The sequence below is a fragment of the Conger conger genome, chromosome 17 (assembly GCF_963514075.1).
Source record: "Conger conger chromosome 17, fConCon1.1, whole genome shotgun sequence".
In the NCBI taxonomy this organism is placed as follows: Eukaryota; Metazoa; Chordata; class Actinopteri; order Anguilliformes; family Congridae; genus Conger; species Conger conger.
The window spans coordinates 34,215,191-34,237,466 of NC_083776.1; the positions used below are offsets into that span (position 1 = coordinate 34,215,191).

General features: G+C 40.9%; 1 protein-coding gene across 2 annotated transcripts in view; it reads left to right on the forward strand.

The window, feature by feature from the left end:
• Nucleotides 1–22,276, forward strand: part of nlgn4xa (neuroligin 4 X-linked a) — a 74,613-nt gene that overhangs the window by 35,535 nt on the left and 16,802 nt on the right. For both annotated transcript variants that reach the window (XM_061226486.1, XM_061226487.1), the window contains exon 4: nucleotides 20,016–20,201. In XM_061226486.1, the coding sequence (XP_061082470.1) occupies nucleotides 20,016–20,201 (186 nt within the window). The remainder of the gene's footprint in view (nucleotides 1–20,015; nucleotides 20,202–22,276) is intronic.

Below are 22,276 nucleotides of genomic sequence, written 5' to 3' on the forward strand. Positions count from 1 at the left end.
AAAGGGAATGGCATGCCATCCAGGTTTTATTTAGTTTTATTTTTACCTGAACGTATGGTAATGCTATTGTTGTATGCCATACATTTAAATTAGCCATACATTTAAATTACATTTTATTTTAATATTATATTGAATATTTTCAAATATTCAACAGTATAAAGAGATCACAAGTTGCTATTATTATTATGAGTATTCTTTTTTTTATTTCAGCTTGAAATTAATCTAACAAAACCCTAAAGGAACCATTTTAAGCAAATTGAAATATGATTATGATCTCAGGTCCAGAGGTTTTACAGGACGAAACCCCCACCCTGACTTATCATAACTTAACGTCATATTAAAGACTGTTCAGATTTAAATTAGCAGAAATATTGTACTTTTAACAGACATAAATGTTAATAGGTTGACATTCATTACCGTAAAATGTCTGCTGAGGCTAATTTTAATGAAATGAGCTGGAATCCGATTTGGGATTTTTTTTTCCTCCTTTGGATTGTTGGACTGGAGGAAATGTATCATTTTTTTTTTAATAAACTGGTACAATCGGTACAGGAAAAACAGCCACAGGGAAAAAAAACACGATTCATTAGCTGATTTGAAGTTATTTCTTCCAGAATAGGAGCTGAAATAAAATGTTTGTTATAATGAATAATAAAACACATCAGTAATAAAGATAATACAAAAGTAAGAGAGCACAATCTAAGGAGACAACCCCAGTCTTTTCCTAGTATCCTTTTGCCCTGATGAAGTCTGAAGTGAAAACAGAGGTCATTCGAAGGCTACGGATAGGGGCAGACAAGGCCCTGAGGAAGTTTTGAAGGCCACCAGTGCTGCTCTGGGCTTTAGGATCATGTGGCAGTATGAGATTAGCTTTCGGCTATAAAACCACGGAGTTCTATGATCTATATTTGATGCAGTAAGTGAAACAGGTCATATACCACCGCAAATTATAAAAGCATGTTTATTTTTCCTTTGCACCAAGGCAATCCAAGGCTAATTGGTTGAAACAGTTGTAATTGAAGGGGAAATGGCATCAGCCTTGGCTACCATGCTAACTTGATCTACTAAAAATGCGTAATGTCTTCAGGGTAGAATCTGTCAAAGATGCAATGCTGATTAAGATATAATGCTGCTCAACAACTGAGGGGGAAGAAAGAGAAAAATGAAAAAGGAAAGTAACATAAAATGATAATGATGCAGAAAAATTGGATGAATGTCCATTCAATAATCAATGAGGGGTTTTGATCTTTTGAAAACTTCATACAAGAGAAAGAGTTTGGACAGTCGATTGACCCATTTGACCCAAACAGAAATGTGTATTAATGAGTCACTGATGATATACACTCACTGAGCACTTTCTTAGTTATTAGTTACTTTTTTTCTTTCTTCTACTGCTGTAGCCTATCCACTTAAAAGTTATGGTGTGTTGTGTGTTCAGAGATGCGGTTCTGCATACCACTGTTGTAATATTTGTTTATTTGCGTTACTGTCACCTTACTGTCAGATTTGACCAGTCTGGCCATTCTCCTCTTAACTCTCTCATTAACAACACATTTTTGCCTGCAGAACTACTGCTCACTGGATGTTTTTTGCACTCTCAGTATTATCTTTGTATTCCCTGCAAACAAGACTGTTGTGCATGAAAATCCAAGGAGATCAGCAGATACTCAAACCACCCTGTCTGGCACCAACAATCATTACACGGTCAAAGTCACTTAAATCACATTTCTTCTCCATTCTGACATTTGGTCTCAAAAACAGCTGAACCTCTTGACCACGTCTGCATTATATTATGCATTTAGTTGCTGCCACACAATTAAATTAAACACCTTGATTAAATACTTGCATTAACAAGCTGGTCTACAGGTCTACCAAATAAAGTGCTCACTGGGTTTACATGTTCATTTTAGAAAAGCTTGCCGTACCATGCACATCTGTTATTATTAATCTATCAGTGGTGCTTATGGTACAGTATACTGCCTTCATACCATACATTTTGCTGGACTTGAAAAGCCATAATTGGACACGCTATAGACCGCATGTGCATAGACATTGGTGTAAAAATGTGACTGCATAATCGAATTGATTGAATCAGTGTAGAAGTGTGAAAGAAAATATTTGCATTGTATTGATTGTGGTACTTGAGTAAATGAAGAGGGTAGATGTATCTCCTTTGTGACAACATAATTGTGATTGGTCATAAGGTAGCAACTATGCAGCTGCACTGGTGTGAAAAGTGGAAAGAAAGTGATGTTTTTTTAAATAATAGTGGTGTTAAATTAATGAAAAGTTAATCCCTGCTGAGTGTTCTCCTCTTGTGGTTTCTTGTTCTTACTGAAGGGCTTCTCCTCAAAAGCGTCGACTCAATCTGCATTGTTAGCATAAGTGAAAAGGTGGGGACCGTTAGGGGAAAATTACACTCTCTGCTGCACGTCACACTCAAGTGGATGCACTAAATCTATAGAGTAATTGTGTATGTTGGATTGTGGAGTAACACAAAATGTCAAAGTAACAGAGCCGGGGCATAATTTCCTGCTGGGTTGCCATGATAACCTTTAACGCTAATTGGAGATGTTCTTTTAAGGAACAGTGTCAGCCCGATATTTATGGGATCGTTAGAGAAATACACGCTGCTGCTCACGCTAAGACAGCCTGTCCTAGGCTCTAACCTCCGTGTCAGCTGTTATGTTCACCGCTGTTTATTCTCACAGGGCGGTGCCTCTCGATGACAGCTTTCATTCTTACGGGACTCCATGACTCTTACAGACAAAGAGGATTACTGTGTGTTTTGACATGTTATATATTGACTGACTATCGATCCCTGTGCGGTGTCGCTGTAGTGCACTTAAAAAATAAACATGCTGAAGAGATGAAATTTGAGGAGGAAGAGCACACGTATACTGGAAGGTCATGTTTCCCTCAGTGGAACTGGGTTAGGAGCTTAAAGCCTGGTGTCATTCATATAAAGTCATTATTTTCATCAACAAATGTGCTGTTCTCCAAAGTTTATCAGCCACGTGTTTTTAACTCGCCATCACACACAAAGGTACAGGACATATAGGTAGAGGTTTCTGAATTATAGTCTATGATTAGACTTACAATCACATGAACACTACCACATATCATTTCCGAAATCCATTAAGCTCATCCTGTGTATATATTTTTTTAAACAATGCATGATTTGCTTAATGAATGATTTGCTAACACAGTTCAATGGTGAATGCAGTTATAGATAGAGTAGATGCTCTTGTGCAGAGGTGGGTAATTCCAGTGCTGGAGGGCCGGTGTGTCTGCAGGTTTTTGTTTCCACCTATTACCTTGGCTAAATGAGCTGTAATTGGCAATACACACCAACACTGGTTGACTCGTAGATTAGATCATAGTCACGTTTTCATGTCGGGACACAAGAATTTGTTTTGGCTGTCATGCGCTTATCATGAAATGTAGCTAAAATTTGAGGTGGTGCAAATGTTAGGGCTAATGAAATAATTAAAGCCAGCAGTTGGCATGAAAACCAAAAACAGATATGGCCCTCATTGCCCACCTCTGCTCTAGTGTGTACACACAAACAATAAGTGCAACATATTCGAGGGAACACTTATAGACAAGAGCAATATATTGCTTATGAACAGCACTTTAATTAATGGATTTATCTTTTACAATTCTAAAGAATGATAGTTTGTAATTTGGGCTAGCAAGTGGACATTTTACCATTAGTCTGTCAGTATGTGCATGTAGTAATTAAGTCTACTGTGATCCTATATGCGATTTTTAGAGGCACCGTATTGATAAACATTTTAGGCATATTACAATTATTTATGTACATAAGCCCTAATGCACTGTAAGAATGTTTTTTTGGCTTGGACAGATATGTGACGGATACCTTGGCAGTGGGACTAGACTAGAACTAGGCTGAGGTGACTGATTGGCCCAGATGTTGCTATAGTTAGAATGATAGAAAAGCAAATCACATTTTTGTTTTCTCTGCAGTGGTGGGAGTGTAGTTCGCATGGAGAAAAATGATCCTTGGTTATCAGTCTCTCATTGGCTGCCCATCACTATAGGACACAACCTTAGTCACTCAAGAACTGTGCGGCCACCCTAGAGTATATTCAGACACCCATCTCCCCCAACCCCTAAGCCACCACCCAACCCTCCCTGTTTTGAACCTTAACAGATATATATCTTGTCCCATTGTTCCCTGAGAGCACAAGGGACTACTGAAAATCAGAGAAACAAACACAGGGACTACTGAAAATCAGAGAAACAAACAGGGGATATTAAAAATCTGAGAAACAAACACAGGGGCCATTAAAAATCTGAGAAACAAACACAGAGGCTACTGAACATCAGAGAAACAAACACAGGGGCTACTAAAAAAGCTTCCCCCAGGCATCATTCCAGAAGAACCCATAAAGGCTCAATTGGCTTCAGATCTGATTTGAAGTCAGAGCCAATCTTCAAAGCATTGGGCGACCACTCATGCTCTGTGGATAAGGGCCTTGCAATCTTAAGACATTCCTCTCCACGCTTAACACAGTGTGAAGATGATGTCTCTGGGCCATTAAGAAAGGACTGACATCAGCCTTGTCTTCCCACGGCATGAATGCACCCAAACTATGTGAGGAAAATGTGCCCCACACCATTATGAAACCATCAGAATCCTTCACTCTTCCATTGCTGCTGCGCTTCCAGTTTCTGTCTTTCATGTTCACTGCCGTATATATAACCTGCTGGAATTATTTTTTTAATTAAATGTAATATATCAATGTTTGTTTCATCCTTGTTATAATTTGAGTTTATAGTTTGATTTAACCATTTCATTTATAGTTCTGCTGTTCTGTCCCCTCCCGACCATGAACGCGAGTCACGTCTTTCGGCACTGGTGAATTTTAAAGCCATAATGCTGATTAAACATTGCAGAAATGAAAACCAATGAGTTATTAAAGCTATTGGAACGAGGATTAAACTGCATTGTGATTTCAGTGAATCCAGGACTAAGATGTTTTTTATTTCTCCGTGTCCACTTGAAAGCCTGCATAAGTATTGACACACATTTCTCCTAAAGAGGAAATTAATAGGAAGCCGGGAGCTGACTTTGCATTAGTTAACCATTAGTTCTTCACCAGCACAATTTGCAGAGTTCAGCAATGAACAACATTAACGGGCTATAACTATAATTATACAGTATGTAACTTTATTGGCAATGAAATAAAGGCACACATGCACTGTACTTAAGGGGAAATGCTGGCCGAATCCAGACCTACCCCCTGCCCTTGCCTGAGAGCCGTTTTTGGGGAAAAGCCTGTTAAAACTACACCTCAACCAATGGTTTCTCTGAAGCTGTCTATGGTAATCATGGTAGCTATGGTAACCACAGCACAATTGATTGTCCTTCTCCAAGGCTGCGGGAACATTTAATTTATGAATAGGTAGTTTTTCAGCACCAGCCTGCAAGACTGGAGTATCAGGGTGCCATCTCAAGCCATGATGGATGCCAGCAAACCCTAGTTTCATTCCGCAGCACTGGCACAGGCAAAGCAACATCTCTGAAACCAGTTGCATCACATTTTTCAAGGCCCATGTCTGTGTGGGTCAATGCCTCATTAAAGAAAGCACAACTATGTTTATGCCCATCTGGGATGAATTGCATGGTGAATGTCCTATGTCACGGGGGAATGATTTCAATTAACCTTTATCGCAGGCAGTGTAACAGTGATATGATTCATGCTCCTCGGTTGAAGGTCACGCAGACCTCATTTTGTCAGCCTGCTCTAAGCTGCCCGGTTCCATTCGTCGGTGTGTTCGTGGGATGGGAGGTCTTATTGACATGAATGGCGCTGTCAGAAATATCAATCAGCAGGAAGACTGAAAACGCTGTCATCAGTGGGGTCATGATGGAAGATGGTTCGAGTTAGGAGGAGTGGGGTGGAGTGGGGGGGGGGGGCAGTGGAATAATATTGTATTAATATTATTACCATAATACCTTATGGTAATTGCATATTTTGCTGAGCTGTTGTCTGTGACATTGCGTTTCTACATCAGAAACGGGTCTTTATAGGCACTGCATAAGCAAACAGGCTTCCTGCTGCAGGCTCAGTTACCTGCCTGGTAGTTCATACCCAGAGCCTGCAGCCTCCACTCTGCAGGCTACTCTAAGACATTTACACACTGTTAAATCATTTAAATTTACACTGGATCGCAATACTTGGCAGAGACTGAATTGGCTTCTCCAAATGTGGATGCCGAGTCTAAGTGATTTTGTCACAGTGTTGTGTGTGCCAGTTGAATGTCGAGGCTGAGGATTTTAAAATCATTTTATTTCTTCCCACGACATACCACCCTTTTCCTCTCCGGCATGCTCCAGCCAAATGCTCAGTGTAACTATGTATTTGGGATGTCAGGCAATTACCACAACACCACGGCTCACAGCAGGGGCTTAGGCAGTCCTGTTGGGTCTGATGGGCTGATGGCTTTGATAGAATGTTCTGGAAGTCAGGTAGCAGGTGGTTGCTTTTGCGGTGAGCACCGCGGACACGGGAGAGGTTTAGCGCCATGCAGTGCAGATCTGGATAAATCCTCTCTCCGTCCCCAGCACTGTGGGATCCACCAGAGAAGGTGATGCTCTTACCAGTCCAAAACGATAAAAGAAAAAGTAAAAGCAATGCTCTCTGTTCTTGGTCATGTTCCCAGATCGACGACAAAGATCAGATTTTTTTGTGTGGTTGAAACTGTAACGCTTTAGTGGTTTAATGACGATTCATATACACTTACTGGCCTGGGAATGTTGTTCTGGCCTGGCATTATTGCTCATAAATATGGTGAATGCCCTTATGTTCTCTTATATTGTCGCTCTGGATAAGAGCATCTGCTAAGTTAATGTAATATATACTGTACTGCGATATATTGAGTAGAGTTTCTGTTTGTCTACCGTGCCCAATGTATTTATTTCCCAGGTTTAAGAAACAGCTGTTTTTTTATGTCAGATGATCGGCTTTCTGTAGCAAAATTGCTACAGAAAGCCAATGCCCTTTCCCCAATAAATCAGTAGCGACAGAAGTTAATACATTGTGTGTGGCAAAGCCTCATCTTTTCAGAAGCCAGCGAACAAGTGCTGGTCTCACTTATGAGGACACAGTTGCCTGGATGCGGTTGCCAAGGTACTGACTCGGTGCTTTGTGCCCCCCGGCTGTCGTTGGCATCCGTCACACGAGCCACTACGCACGCCGCCCCGCCCCTACGCACGCCTCCCCGCCACTACGCACGCCTCCCCGCCCCTACGCCGCCTCCCCGCCCCTACGCCGCCTCCCCGCCCCTCCGCACGCCTCCCCGCCCCTACGCACGCCTCCCCGCCCCTACGCACGCCTCCCCGCCCCTACGCCGCCTCCCCGCCCCTACGCCGCCTCCCCGCCCCTACGCACGCCTCCCCGCCCCTACGCACGCCTCCCCGCCCCTACGCACGCCTCCCCGCCCCTACATACGCCTCCCCGCCCCTACGCACGCCTCCCCGCCCCTACGTACGCCTCCCCGCCCCTACGCACGCCTCCCCGCCCCTACGCACGCCTCCCCGCCCCTACGCACGCCTCCCCGCCCCTACGCACGCCTCCCCGTCCCTACGCCGCCTCGGCACGGCAGCCTCTGCTGGGAAAACATGTCATTCCACGTCACAAACATCCCCCTCAATCTGTTCTGCATACACCTATCACAGAGGATTAGTACCACCGACAGCTGGGCCCAACCGCACACAGCGCACAGCCAGGGGAATGGCCGTCACAGTCAGTCTGGGCTCTGAAGGGGCCTGAGGTCTTATCTCCTGTTTGTTATGATTGAAATGATTTACAATTCACGTTCAGCCGGATCCTTACCTGAAGAACGTTCTACAGTGCATTACATTACAAAGCATTTAGCAGGCGCTCTTATCCAGAGCAACGTCCAACAAAGTGCCAATCGAACACAGGAGCAGGTGTGAAGGGGACCCTAGAGGACAGTAGGGTTCCGAGTCCTAGCGTGTCCATACAGATACAGTTGGAACCCTTGAACTCAACTTATGAACTAGCATACCACGGTTGGCAGCTAGAATACCCCGAGTGCAACAATACAATATCTGATTTCTAAGTTGTTTCACACTGTACGTAGTGCTTTGTTATGCGAATGCAATAATTTTGTATAAAACATATTATTTTGAGCCACAGGGTGAGGCTGTAGATATTTGTCTGTACATTTGATATTTCAGTGGAAAAACATACCGTATTTGCGAAGCAATTATTGTGTTGGTACAAAAAAAATTTGTGAATCTCATTTAGGTAAGGCTCATTTTTTAAATGTATTTAATGATTTCTCAGATAATAACAACCCCATATAGATGACTTAACTTTAATTAAAATGTAATCTTATGTAGTTGGCAGTACATACATTAAAGGGGTTCTGTATCTCAGTAATTAAACACTCAAATGAGTAAACAACTACAGACAGGCTTTCCAGCTCAGGTTTGTGCATCTGCATACAAAGCCCAAAAATATCTTTGTAACGATGACATTTATCTCACTCAATTCACCTGAAAATTGTACATTTTGAAAAAAGATAACAGTCCTGCATGAGTCAAAATCACCAGCCGATGATCGCGGTAACTCTTAGGGTTGTGCTGTGCCATTTGTTAATCCAACAAATGGAACATAAACATTTTGATAAGAGTCTCTGTTATTGTGCTCAGACGCATCATGCATATTTAAAAGGCTTTGGGTTTAACAGCGTAGACATTGCAGCTATAAACCCCACCCTTACTTGGATGCTGCATATCCATATAAAAACCCTGTGCTTGTTTAATTCTGTTGTCAGCAATAATGGTGACAAAGGGTAGGATAAGGCAAAGCCACAAATGAGCATTGTACCAGATACTGCACTCTTTTGGTCATAGCTCACATAATGGTGGGCTTGTCTCTGAGGAGAATGATAGAAGCAACATTTACAATTCATTAGTAATGGCCTGCCAAATGTGGCACATGTAAACCATGTCAACTAGTCTTAAAGGTACACTCGGTAATTTCGGACTTCTAACGGTCAAGAGAGGAATTGCAGCAACAAACACGCTCAAACCACAGCACTGTTTATCCCACCCCTTCTCTGTGAACACGCTGACATTGAAACGCCATTGAGTCAATGGGATGTCTGTGTGCCTTTTTCAGTGATAGGAAGGGATTTACAGTGGTCTTGTAACAATGTTTTAACACAAAAATCTTACCTATTGTACCTTTAATGTTGTTCTTTTGAACATGAAAGTCTAAATTGCTGTGGAATGACATTGTCTGAATTAGTTTTGTCAGTATTGCTTATAAAACCATTGTTGTATGCTGAAAAAAGCCCTTTCAGCTATAATTCCATACGCTGGCCCATAAACTTGCTCTATATAGTCCACCTTGTTTTGTGAGCATACCTAAAACTATATAAAAAGCATGGGAATCTCAAGCCAATGCTTAACTTGCATAGAAATTTGAGTTACTGTAAGGATTGGGCCATTTCTTTCTTTACTTAAGACGTAGGCATTCCGTTTTTCAGCTACTTCTCCACCTCTGTTAGGAAATAAAAAGAATGTCTGTTTGCTTAAGGTGTTATTCAAAGATAGTCAATGAGTGCAGTTTGTGGTTAGCCTGAAAAGAAGCACTTGTATGTGTTCTGTCCCACAGGTTTTTGCACTAAATGCACTAAATCTTACCTGCACTGAAAAGAAGACTCCAGAAGACTCAACGACAGGCCTTTGTTAGTAGACCTTAAACATAATTGTGTGTGCTTGGCACAATATTTGCATTGTTTCCATTTCCAGAGAAGCGTTTGTGTGTTGAGGGGAACTTTTCACTGCATGACTCATGCTTTCCATAGCCAGAACGCATCTTGAAGGTGTTTGGAGTGTCATTGAAGGAGAAGGCTGAAGAGTGTGGAGTTGTGACTAATGGCCTTTCTGCCCTTAACGAGGCACCGGTGGCCGTCCCTCTAAGCCCCGTCTCCCGGTGAAAGCAGGGACTTTGGGGTGCAGCGAGCGGGAGACGTGGGCGACAGCCATGGCATAATGGAGGCTTTGTGTCAGGGGCTGGGTGATGGTGCCACTATTCCAGCCTCCCGACAGCGCAGAGGCACCATCTGGTGAAGGAGAGAGACATCACACTCGGCTGTGCCATGCCTTTAAAGGCAGGAGCTCGCAAAAAAAGCCCATGGGGTCTCAGTCCAAAAAAAGCCCATCATTTATCAAATACAGTCACACATAATGGTATACCCACTGGAACTTGGAAATGGAACAGTAAAAGTGTTCCATCTGCTGATCAAGATTAGCCTATCAGGTGGTGTTTTGATCATCATATCTCATCTTTGAGAACATTTTGTCCTTTAAAATAATGCCGTGGCCTCATAATGCACTTGTAGTCACTAATGAGGGAAATAAGTCACTGGTGCACAGACAGTTTTCTGTCAGTGCTGCTTACTGAGGTAAGCACAAATTGCTTTGGTCTCCTTATACCAAAGAAGGAGTACATTCTATCTGAATAGAAGAACAAAAAATATCTTTTTTTAATTTAAAGGTCACTCCAGCAAGAATATTCATTCATCTATTCTCTCATTATGATCATTGAACTGTTACCTAAATGTCTTATACATTTGATATAACTTTATAGGAACAATTTAAAGAAGACAAATCAGAATATCAATTTGCTCAGATTCACTGATCTTTTTAGCATGTTGATTGGAATATGGTCTGCTTAGTGAATATGAAAAACTCATTGAAATGACTTACAGACCACTGAGTCTGCAAAGCATCTGCACAGCACAAGATGTGCACGAAGGCGGGGGGAAACACCGTTTTCAGAGTGAAATCAGAGCGTTTCTTTACAGAAAACACCATTTCATTGGGTGAGGGACCATCATTTGACGCCTGAGATTTAGGTTTTAGTCTTCTCCATGTTGCAACTGCTGCCTATTTCTGACCGGATCAGTAAATCTATTTCACTTCCCTGGCTGGCCTGGGACAACAGTGCTATGTGGCCCTTTCCCATAAATGTGCTGACTGAGTAAATCAATTAATTTGTGTATCGGCAGAAGGCTATAAATGGATATGAAACATGGTTATTAATATTATTCATTTGCATTTGAGATGTTTCACCGACATACTCATTTTTACATTTAGTGGAATATTATTTCAGATTTAGTTTTGATAATGGTAAATGGTTGGCATTTATATAGTGCCTTTATCCAAAGCACTGTACAATTGATGCTTCTCATTCACCCATTCATACACACACTCACACACCGACACACCGACACACCGACACACCGACACACCGACGGCGATTGGCTGCTATGCAAGGCGCCAACCAGCTCGTCAGGAGCATTTGGGGGTTAGGTGTCTTGCTCAGGGACATTTCGACACAGCCCGGGCGGGGGATCGAACCGGCAACCCTCCGACTGCCAGACGACTGCTCTTACTGCCTGAGCCATGTCGCCCGATAAAGTGTACCGAATGCATACTTTATCTCTAGGAAAACAACTTAAAAAATCTTTTTCAGAATTCATGTCACATGATACTGCAGCACTGGTTCCGGATCTTATTTACTTTCTTTTTTTGGCTTTCAGAGAAAGAAGCTGAACAAATAAAATTAAACATTGGATTTAAAATGTAGGTTTATGTAGCATATTGACCTTTCATGCATCAATGAAACAAATAACAAATGATGCATGTCTGCACCAAATTTGTGTGTGTGCTAAATTCATCATTTTGACCGAAGAACCCCTAGTAATTTTCTTTATCGCAGACCTGATAAAGGTGGGGTATCTGGGAACACTCTACGAACCCCCAAAGCAAACTGCTGTACACAAAATCGTGTTTTTCTTTTTCTTTTCCCCTAGTAATTGCGTTGCCTTGCCAGTTCAGTTTGCCATTAGTTTTTAAACTAATGAATAATACCATATGTTAAATGTACAGATCAAAAGATCCCTGATTGAAATTCAATCAAGGTCAATAGAAAGTACATATATTGGACATTAATCAACAGATGAATCATTGGCATGGTATTGCTGTCCAGTGTTCCTGGGGCCGATGATGATGGATTGGTATGGAAAAGCAGTTTATGGGCCTGTTTGGTATTGTTGTCAATAATGAGTATTGGAATGTAAACGTTCTCTCCAATTCTGTAATTGTAGACAGAGATGAGGATTTGTCATGTTAATGCTGTCAAAGGCTTGGTGTGTTATAGTTGCTGGAGATGAAGGATTGGCATGGTAATGCCAGCCAAGGTTTGCTCTAGCATTGTTGTCAGTGATGAGGAATTTGAATGGTAGCTTGTAGCTCTGTCCAAGGTTCCCTCTGGTTAATCAGGATTGAGCAGATAAATTCAGTTGAGCAGACAGAAGCTTACAATGTTCATTGCTCACTTCCTCTGAATGAGTGACTTGACCTTGCTCAGCTAATCCATAACATTCTTCTTGCATCCGTACCATTGATAATTAACATTTCTGGGAGAGATCTGGATTATCTTCCCAAAGGCCAGTGCAATTTCTCACCAGCTGTGTCAGTTTGCAGAGATCGTCTCGCTTGTAATTATTGTTAGTATTGTTTTGGATTTTATTATATAATTAAGAAATCTCTCTGACATTTGGGTGTAAATTATAATCACAGTCATCACTCAGTGGATATGACTCATCTGTACATTATATACACAATGCACAGATGCCCTTAGTTTACAATTCCATCTTGCAGATAGGAAGAGATTGGCAGGTTGCCCTCTGCTACATGTCTGCATGAGCGCAGCATGCTTTAAGCATATAAGCAGTCAGTGGTGTCCCCGATTCTCATGAATTATGTCCCTGGTTCTTTGAAACTTGAATTTCTTGAAATATGTCTTCCTGGGGGACAAAGTCTATTTATAAATGGTTCATGCTGGCCAAACATTGGCTATGTTCCATTTGTATTAAAAAAGACATGTGTAAAAAAAGTCTAATCTTTCAAAAAGTATTTATAACTTCTCAATAGTGGGAGGTGTGCTGGCATTGTGTCGATTGAGACTAGGACATTGTCACACTTTTTATGCATCTGAATATTTTTTATTTTTGTTCCATTCATTTCAGTGTTTGGCCCAAGGGGCCATCAGTGAGACTGCTCTGATATACAGCGTCTGAGACGTTCTTGCATATTGCCATGGTTCTGAGACCGATTAAAGCCATGATATTTGGGCATTATTCATATTCTGACATGACTCTTATGGTTTACAAAAAATGTTATAGAATTGTTCTTTGGATGTAAAGTGTGTCTTAGTGTGTGACAGATTTCATTATGTTTGCTGAAGACATACTAATTTGTTTTTATTATATACGTAGATGGAGGGGATCTAAATCAAATTAAGTGCCTGTTCTTAGCATGTGCAAAACCTTTTGGCACACACACAACTGATAACACAACCAATGATTGGTGCAAAACAAATACCATGACCAATCATTGGTTATTGGTTTTGCGTGTGCTAGAATATTTTGAACATGCGAGAGGTCTTGGTAAATCAGGCCCTAAATGTGTTATGCATAGTACCTGTCCATGTAAAATCAACATTTGACATTTGGATATCGAGCTTGCTCACCAAAGGTCAAGCATCTACAGGTGAGCAAAATCATAATAATTACACAGTGAGTGAAAATAATTACTTTCCAAAACCATGCAAGAAATGGATCATTGAAGAAGATGCATAATTTTACTGATTATGTTTATTTTTCTTTAAATTCAAGACCCTCATTAAAGTCAGATTCATTAGCATGGACCAAATTTGACTATGTTAATCTGCCAAGGGCAACTAATGATATCACTGTGATGAACTGTTTCTCATGAAACAGAATAAGTAATGAAATAAAATATAGAAATAAACGCGCTCTGCATTGTGGATGATGTAAGCATCAAGGCTGTGTTCATGGGATTGGGAGCATGCATATTCAAACACATACAGAACAGCCCTTCTGACAAAAGGAGATGGCTGGCTTTTGTCATCCTAAATTGGCACGATTAGTAGATGTCCTTCTTCCAAATGTCCCAAGAGGTTTAACTAAATATTGTCTTTCAAGATGGCAAAAGGCCATAGTAGTAGTTAAAGTAGTGAAATATATGGAAGCAGCAGTTTCGAGTCACAGAATCTAAGTGTTTACAATGTGTTAACTCCTGTGTTATTTTCATATTTTGCATGCACAGAATCAGTCCATACTTGAATCAGCATGGAACACAAATCGAAAAGCTCCGGGATGATATGAAAAGCTAAAAAACTATGCCTTTAAAGAAATTAGAACGGTCATTCAGTAATGTTTCTTTAACTTAATGAAATTTCAGCATGCTCTATTTCTAACAACGTTCTGTTAAAGGCAAAAGATCATGCTCTTTTCTTTTGTGATTGACCAAATTAAGCAATTAAGTGCCCCAGCCTACAGTATCAATTTATTTCACTCCGATGCTATTTGCTCCCATCAGCGGGTGACTGCTCGTTGATTTTGATTTGTTGTAAACTTCAAGCACTTTTTACTGTTGATGCAGTTGTGCATGTTATTTCAACCATTTCCCACCGCTGTGCATGAGATCTATTCATTTAATGAATAAATAAATAGTTTAACTCATCACTTTGTGCTTTCTTCAGTTTCTTCTTTTTCTGGTCTTCCAGGTTTTCTTTTTTACACATTTTCAGTGACTGCTCTGCAACTTCAGTCAATATTTTCTGTGACAAATACCCAGCCTTAATTATGCTTTCATAACTGCAAGGTTAAAAAAGGTTAATTAGAAAATCTTTGTATCCTGATGGTGTAACCACTTTTATAAAAAATACACAAATAAAAAAGGACAATAGTTAACTTTTTCTAATGGCAGGGTCACTCCAGGATAATAAGTTCATGCTGAGAAACGTAATTATGGAACTGCTTCACAGCTGTTAAAGTCAGAACAGGATCGTTTTTGACCCTCAGCAAGTGTTAAAATAGGTTTATAGGCCCACATCATGGAACATTCTATTAAAATAATTCAGTAAGCATCTCTTTTGACTGCCTGATTTGCTTTTCACCTTGAAACACGAATGGCTCCCAGACTCATTGGAATATTTCCATTTGAAATTATCCTTATTAACAGCAAAGGGAATTCCGCTGAGGGAAAAATTCTAAATTAATTTAAACAGTCCATGCTTGAAAAAGTGCATGTGTCTTTGAGCATGAATGCTTCCTGCAAACATAATCTCTTAGGCTTGTAAAACATGGATGAAAATCTCAATTAGAAAATAAGGACATCCTTTAGGTCCTCTTATGACAGTAGGATGTTCTTTCATCATTTTCTTAATAATGCAACGTGAAATTTTTATGTGAATTTTTTAACGTGAATTTTTTATGATGAGAATGTCAAATAATATGCTGAACTGTATTTTTCACTGTTGTCATTTTTGTGACATAATCTACATACAGTACCATGGTTGATTGATATTACCCAACGTGGGAGCATCCAATGGCAGACTCACTGCCCCTTTCTCCCTCCTGTCAAATCCAGTGCCCCCCGCCTCCTAGCCAAAAGGCTGCCTTCATTTCATGCTATAGTCCTTTAGAGAGCGCAGGATTACCATAATGGATCCATTAGACCTCTTAATTAAATATGCTCTGTGTCGACAAAACGAATGTCCTTTTAAAAACCCTGCCTTTTTTTTCCCCCTGTCTTGGACTACTCTCCTGCTCTAATTTACTTCAGTCTATCGGTTGCCCTTTTCAGACAGATGAGTAGAGATGTCTCGGAGCTTTCAACCCAACTGTCAATTCAATCTGTGTGAATGGCCGTGTTGCCACCGAGACCTTGTGTGTTATTGTCTCTCAGACTCCGGGGCTGGCCGCCTCACAATGGCCGCCCTACATACCGCCCCCGGCTCCTGTCATTGCGCAGTTAATTTCGGGACGTGAGCAGGATTAGTGTGCCTGAGCGTGGAACGCACTGCGGAGGGTCTCCTTGCGCTGATTCGCTAAGAGCAGTGTCATGGCGTTTCACGCACGGGAAACGACATGCAGCATTGCGATTGTGCATTTTTTGGCACAACCGTTATGTCACATGTAGTATTTGCATTGCTGGAAGCGTGTGAGTATTTAAATGTGCTTTTGAAAGAAGCTTTATTGATCCATAACAGCGGTAATAATAGGGGTAGTGACAGGAGTAAATCACTGGCAGACATGTTGCAGTGATTTATTTTTCCCTGAAACTGACCCACCTTCAAACTCTGACTATGCATACATCTAATGAGTACATGTGAACTTGCAGACAGATTGCAGACAGATAGCATTAATGTTAACACAGAATTCGGCAGTCAGAGCCCACCATGTGAGCCCAGCACAGAGACTGTGACATCTGTGAAGTCTTGCATCTCTCAGTTGCATCTACACCGGCGGTGCCAGCCATTTTAGTGTATTTAATTATTAATTTTTCATTTCTGGCTGTAAAATCCCAGCGCTTGGTTGTGGAGTCCCAGCAGAGTGAGCGAACGCCGCATGAGGCCTCCCGCTCAGGGGCCTGTAATCTCCCGCCCAGCTGCCCTCTCCATCCCTCCGTGACAAACCGGATCTGCTGTTCCCCTTCATCTGTTCGGTCCCTGGCATCTGCATCGGGATCCGGGTCGGGCTGGTGCCAGCTGCGTGCCACGAGCATCGGTGTGAAGCGCTGCCACCAGAGCGAACGGGCGCGGGCATCGTGCTCCAGGGCCGGACCACCCCAACGCCGCGGGCACTCTTGTTTGTCAAGATGAAGCCTGATAATGGATAATCTCCTCATTTGTCCCAGATAATAACCCTTGCCAGAATGGTGGTCCCTAACAATATTGACCAGAGCTTTAGACAGACAGGCCTTTGCACTGTGATTCTGAAAGGGAACAGGAGCAGTTCTTCTGGATTGTTCTTCTGAAACTCATCTTTGCATCAGCTGTGTTCAGGCTCCTCTCTCATGAGCCATAAAAATGTCTTCAAATCAGATTTGTGGATGACCACGTTATTGCTGTAGGCTGATGCTTATTAAATTATGCTGTTAATCAGACATTGCTTTGTCTCTCATGAAGACCTCGATTCTAATTTAAATACAATGGGTTTGCACTGACAAAATTGTGAATATAGGCTGCAAACTAGTCATCTGAAAAAAGGTGAACATCACCTTCCCTAAAATATATTTCATTCTGCACTCGTCCCCAATTCATCCCGAAAAATATCAGCTAAAACCCCTTTGGGAACAAGGGATTTAGATTTGGGGCTAGGAAGGAGGAGGGAGGATGCAGGTGAAATGCTCCTCTGGTGCAACTGTCAGTTCCTCTGGTGCAACTGTTGCTCGAAGAGGCCATTCGATGACCGTACTGCATCACGGCACCACTGAGAGACGTCTGAAACCTGACCAGCTTCATATAAAATAAGATCATATTAAATATCTTATTTGACTCATTAATTACCACAATAAGGATGACCAAAAGATCAGTAGAGTGAAGGCCTCTTTTTCCCTGGGAATATTTTCCCCACGGCTTACCCTACTGTGCAAAAGAGAAGCATTTTTCCCCACAAGGATAATTTACTTCTAATCCCCCTTAATCCACACTGCATGAATTTATACATTTAATGCCTAATAAAATTTGCTAGTCATTTGTCACAGAGATTACCCACGCTCCGGATTCCTCCCTGCATTTGGGGTCAAGGCTCATCTGTGAATCTCATGCAGGAAAACCCATGGGTCACCATCTGAACAGCAAGTCACTTGCTCTAAGCATCACCTGGAATCAGCACAGATTCACAACCCGGTGTACAGCAAGATGCAATGAAATTGAGCGTGCATCACCATATTGACAAAAGTACGGCAGTGGAAGTAACACTGGTGTTGTTATTTATGTGATTTAAATGATAGGCAGGAAGTGGCTTAAGAGACCAAACTGACGAGAAACACAAATATAGTCAAATATAATCAAAGTTGCACTGCCGTCTGAATTAATTCAGCCCAGGCTAATCTGACAGTACCAGACCGTATCAAACTGTGCTAACTGCAAATGGATAAAGCTCCTGTACGCTGTTAGAGAATGTCAAATCCCCAGACTGGGGCGCTGAGCGTTTCTGTTTTTTATTTTCCAATATGTTTATTAAAGCCACTGTGTATTATTTGTTGTTGCCTTTCTATTGTGGTTATTAGCTAGGCTGCACAGTGAATACAAAATTATGAATGCATTTATTAGCTTTTAAAATTAACTAATTAATTTCAAATTGTACCTGTTTAGCATTTACAGTTCCTGTTAGTATATGGCCATCTCCAATATGAATTGGAATTTCTGAAATTATAAAACAGGCCAGAACTTTACAAGTTTAGTATTAAAACTGGTCTGGTTCCACGACTGTTATAATATATTTTTTGTAGTTGACAGCTTCTATATGCTCAATCTGTGAGTCAAATTGTTAGTCAGTATTTAAAACCAGGATCAACTTTTGTGGTACGTGGTAAAATATGATATACTGTACATTGTACTACACTGAAGCCTCTTCAGACCCATCCACACCAAGCGCAATAACTATAACTAATACTATAACTGTTATTTATGGTTCTGGAGGCCCAGGGAATTTCCCAAAATCTTTATTCAGTCCAGTATCAAAAGCCAAGTAATCAGAGAACACAGTGCCAAATCGAGTTGCAAAAGAATAGTAAGGGTACAGTCCAGGGTAAAAATCCAAACGAGCAGGAAGGCAAAGGTACAAAAGGGCAAAGCTAGAGAGTTGTCGAAAACAAAAATCTAAAAGCAGAATAGCAAACCAAACCAAAGGGGCAAGGCAAACAAAAAAAATCAGGCAAAGGGGTGTCTCAGGAATGTCTAATAAACAGGCTTACAAATAATCGGCTCAGTATAGATCAACATTCTCACAATGTGAACTACTGAGTCTGGGGTTTAAATATACAGAAGGATAAGACAAACTAGGTGGGGCATAGGAGTGAGGATGATCTAGCAAATATATAGATCAGGTGAGAAACATGAAAGGGCAATAATACAATAAGAAGGGATGCACAAAGATGCGGACTGGATTCACAACGACACACTTGTAATACAAACGGCTCCGGACGAGGGAGTAGACAATTGCACAGAGTAAACGAATGTAGAGATAGTTGAGAGCAGGTGTGAACATTTTGCTGAATCAAGGCTAGCAATTAGAGATAGAACAGGGAGGCGGAGCTATAGAGCAGTACAGAAACAGAGATAAAGTTAGTTTACGTGATTCAATTATTATTACCTAGAACTAGTGACTGTTAGTTCGTTTGTTAGTTAGTTAGACAGACAAGTTAGTCTATTCATATAATTAGTACTGTACAAAATATATGTTAGTAGTTATTAGTAGATTAGTGCTATCTACAAACATAAATGGAGGAAAAGCAGGAAGTAAGAGAAAACGAGACTAAGAAGGAATCGTGGGAACCCGGAAAATTCTGAAACCACCCGAATAGTGATTCACGCAGACAGGGAAGTGACTCGGGCTCAGAACTACATAAAGACACAGACATAACAGGGGAAGACGAGTGTTATGAATATGAAAACTAGATATAATAATGAAAAATAATAAATATACAAGAATAACAAATAAACTAACAGACAAGAATCAGGAACATTACAATAATGATAAAGATGTGAGCGTCCACACTGATTAACAATAACGTTCTGTAAATAGCCTCACGGCTATGTCATTGTTAACGTGACGCCCTGTAAATTCAGATTGATATTGATTGGCTGTCAGTGTTTAATTGTTCAAAGTGGAAAAAAATCGCTCTGAAAGTGATCCCAAATATATTGTTTGTCACTGCCGTTGTCGTTATAGTTGTGTACCCATCAACTTGAGCTAGAACAATTTTTAAAACAATATATTTATAGTTATTATTTTAGCTATCCTTCGTGGTGTAGACAGGCCTTTAGTGATGTTCATGTTCACAGGTCCTTATGAAGGGGAATCAATATTACTACAATAATATTTTTTCTTTTTTTCTTTATCAGGATTTCTAAGCACAGGTGACCAGGCTGCTAAAGGAAACTATGGACTACTTGACCAGATCCAAGCATTGCGATGGATCAAGGAAAACATCCAAGCATTCAAGGGGGATCCGAAGAGGGTCACCATATTCGGGTCTGGGGCCGGAGCCTCCTGCGTTAGCCTGTTGACCCTGTCCCACTATTCAGAAGGTACAGTATGCCTGTTTACCTTTACCTAAGCAATTAGACCAACAGAGAACCCGGTTCCCATTCGCAGGGATGGCCTGGGGTATCAGAGCGATTGAACAGCTAATCAAATGTAGGGCTGAATAGGTGGCCAGATACAGTATAAGACAGTTTTTGTGCAAATTCAGTCAGGGAACTAAGGCTAAGACCTACTCTTTTGAAAACTGCCATGGGATCATCAATGACATCAATGTGCCGGTGCAACTGTTTTCTCTGTGTCATTGAGGGAAGCATGCCCATTCCAGTTCCACCTACACCTCTTCCAGAAGCTCCTTTGTTCTTTCACAAGGGCTTGCATGCAATATTAAGCCCAGGTCTGCTTAGCTTCAGCAGTTTGGCATGAGCAGAGCATGGTCACTGGCTTGCTGTGTGCTCCCTGACAGCATGCATTCTCTCGCAAAGCCACCAGTCCCTTTGATTAATAAATAAATACGGGTGCAGTGAAGTGACAGGTCCGGTGCTGACAAGGTATCTGTGCAGTCGCAAGACTCACCGCTCCACTGCTGAATCTGAAGTTTTGTTGGTCAGGCCGACCTCAGAACAGATAAGCACTGGGCTTTTCAACTCCAGTGCTTTCTGCCATCTGTATCCCCCTCAATCATTCTATAACCCCATGCCTTATCTGGCTATTTTCAATCTCCCCCCAGTGCTCAAAGCCTCTACTTTCTCCGTCAGTTCATGTTAATTGGTGAAACTGTATCCAGATGCATAACTGTCTACCTGATTTTGTGCATATATATAATTGCTTGAAAGTATTCTACTAATTTTTAGAAATGTTGATATTCCCTGGTTAGGTGTCCTTAAAGTTAGGTGGCTTTAAAGAAATGCAAATCTCAAATCATATATTGTTCATTATCCTCCCTTGTGGCTTGGGTCTCAAATTCCTGCCAGAACACTTCCTGTACTATACTGTTGTCCCTATGAACGTCTCTACATTTCCTAGTGTGAATAGAGTGAAAGTACATAAGGATTGTTTTATATTGTATTCTTGAGGTATTTCATTTTATTGCTGTTGCCATTTTGTTTTGATGGGAGCACATATTCAACATTTAGCATATATTCAGAATGACTTGGTCGCGTTCTTATTTGTTGAAAATCCAATATATACGCTTGTGACAACTTGCTCCATCAGTGGCACAAGTGTACACCGTCTATTTAACTGTCTATAACTCTGGGCTGAAATAAGATATGAAGATGCAATGAATGCAAAATATGTGCCTGAGACTTCATTTTTTCATTTGTTATGACCGTTATTCCATTGTGATGTATTGTACCCAATACATGTAAGGAAAAAGAGTGAGAAGTGGGGCAATATGCCCAAATAAATTACCACAATGGCCACATATTCTTATGAGCTTTAATTCTAACAGCAACCTCTCACCTCATTTAAGTTCACATGATTCTGCTATAACCGTAAACAGCTATGCAGTAAAACCCTAACCTTGGGTTTTGTTTTTCTTACTTATGCTGGCGATTTACCATCTTTTGTATATAATTCATGGTGGAGTCAGCCTGCACACTCAGTGTCTTTCCAGAGATAACATGTCAGGCTGTCATTTGCTGCAACACAGCATTAAAATACATTTCAGTCAAAAGAGATAAAAACCCAGAGAGCGTGCAAAGGTTCATCAAGTCATGAAATGATGTTACAGTCACCAGATTTTAATATGACAGCTCAGTGAAGTGAGCCTTCAGGAAAGCTATGAGTGTCTGACATTTTCTTAGTCCATTTAAAACTTCTCTGACTTTTATTCCATCAAGAACAGCATTCAGGAATTTAAAGGTCATATTATATCTTGCAGACTGAGTGGTCACCTCTAGGTGTTGTAGCCTAACACACAACTTGCTAGATGAGATAAATTAATTCACAGTACTGTTGTCATACTATCTATGAATTATATAACCCTGAGGAATGTCATGGTTGCATGAATTATGGTAAATAAAATGCCTTCTTCATGAGGATGGAGGCCTGTGTATTTTTGCAATTGTGGCTTACTTTAATATGAAAACAAGAAATGCCAGACTTTGCTATTTGAGTA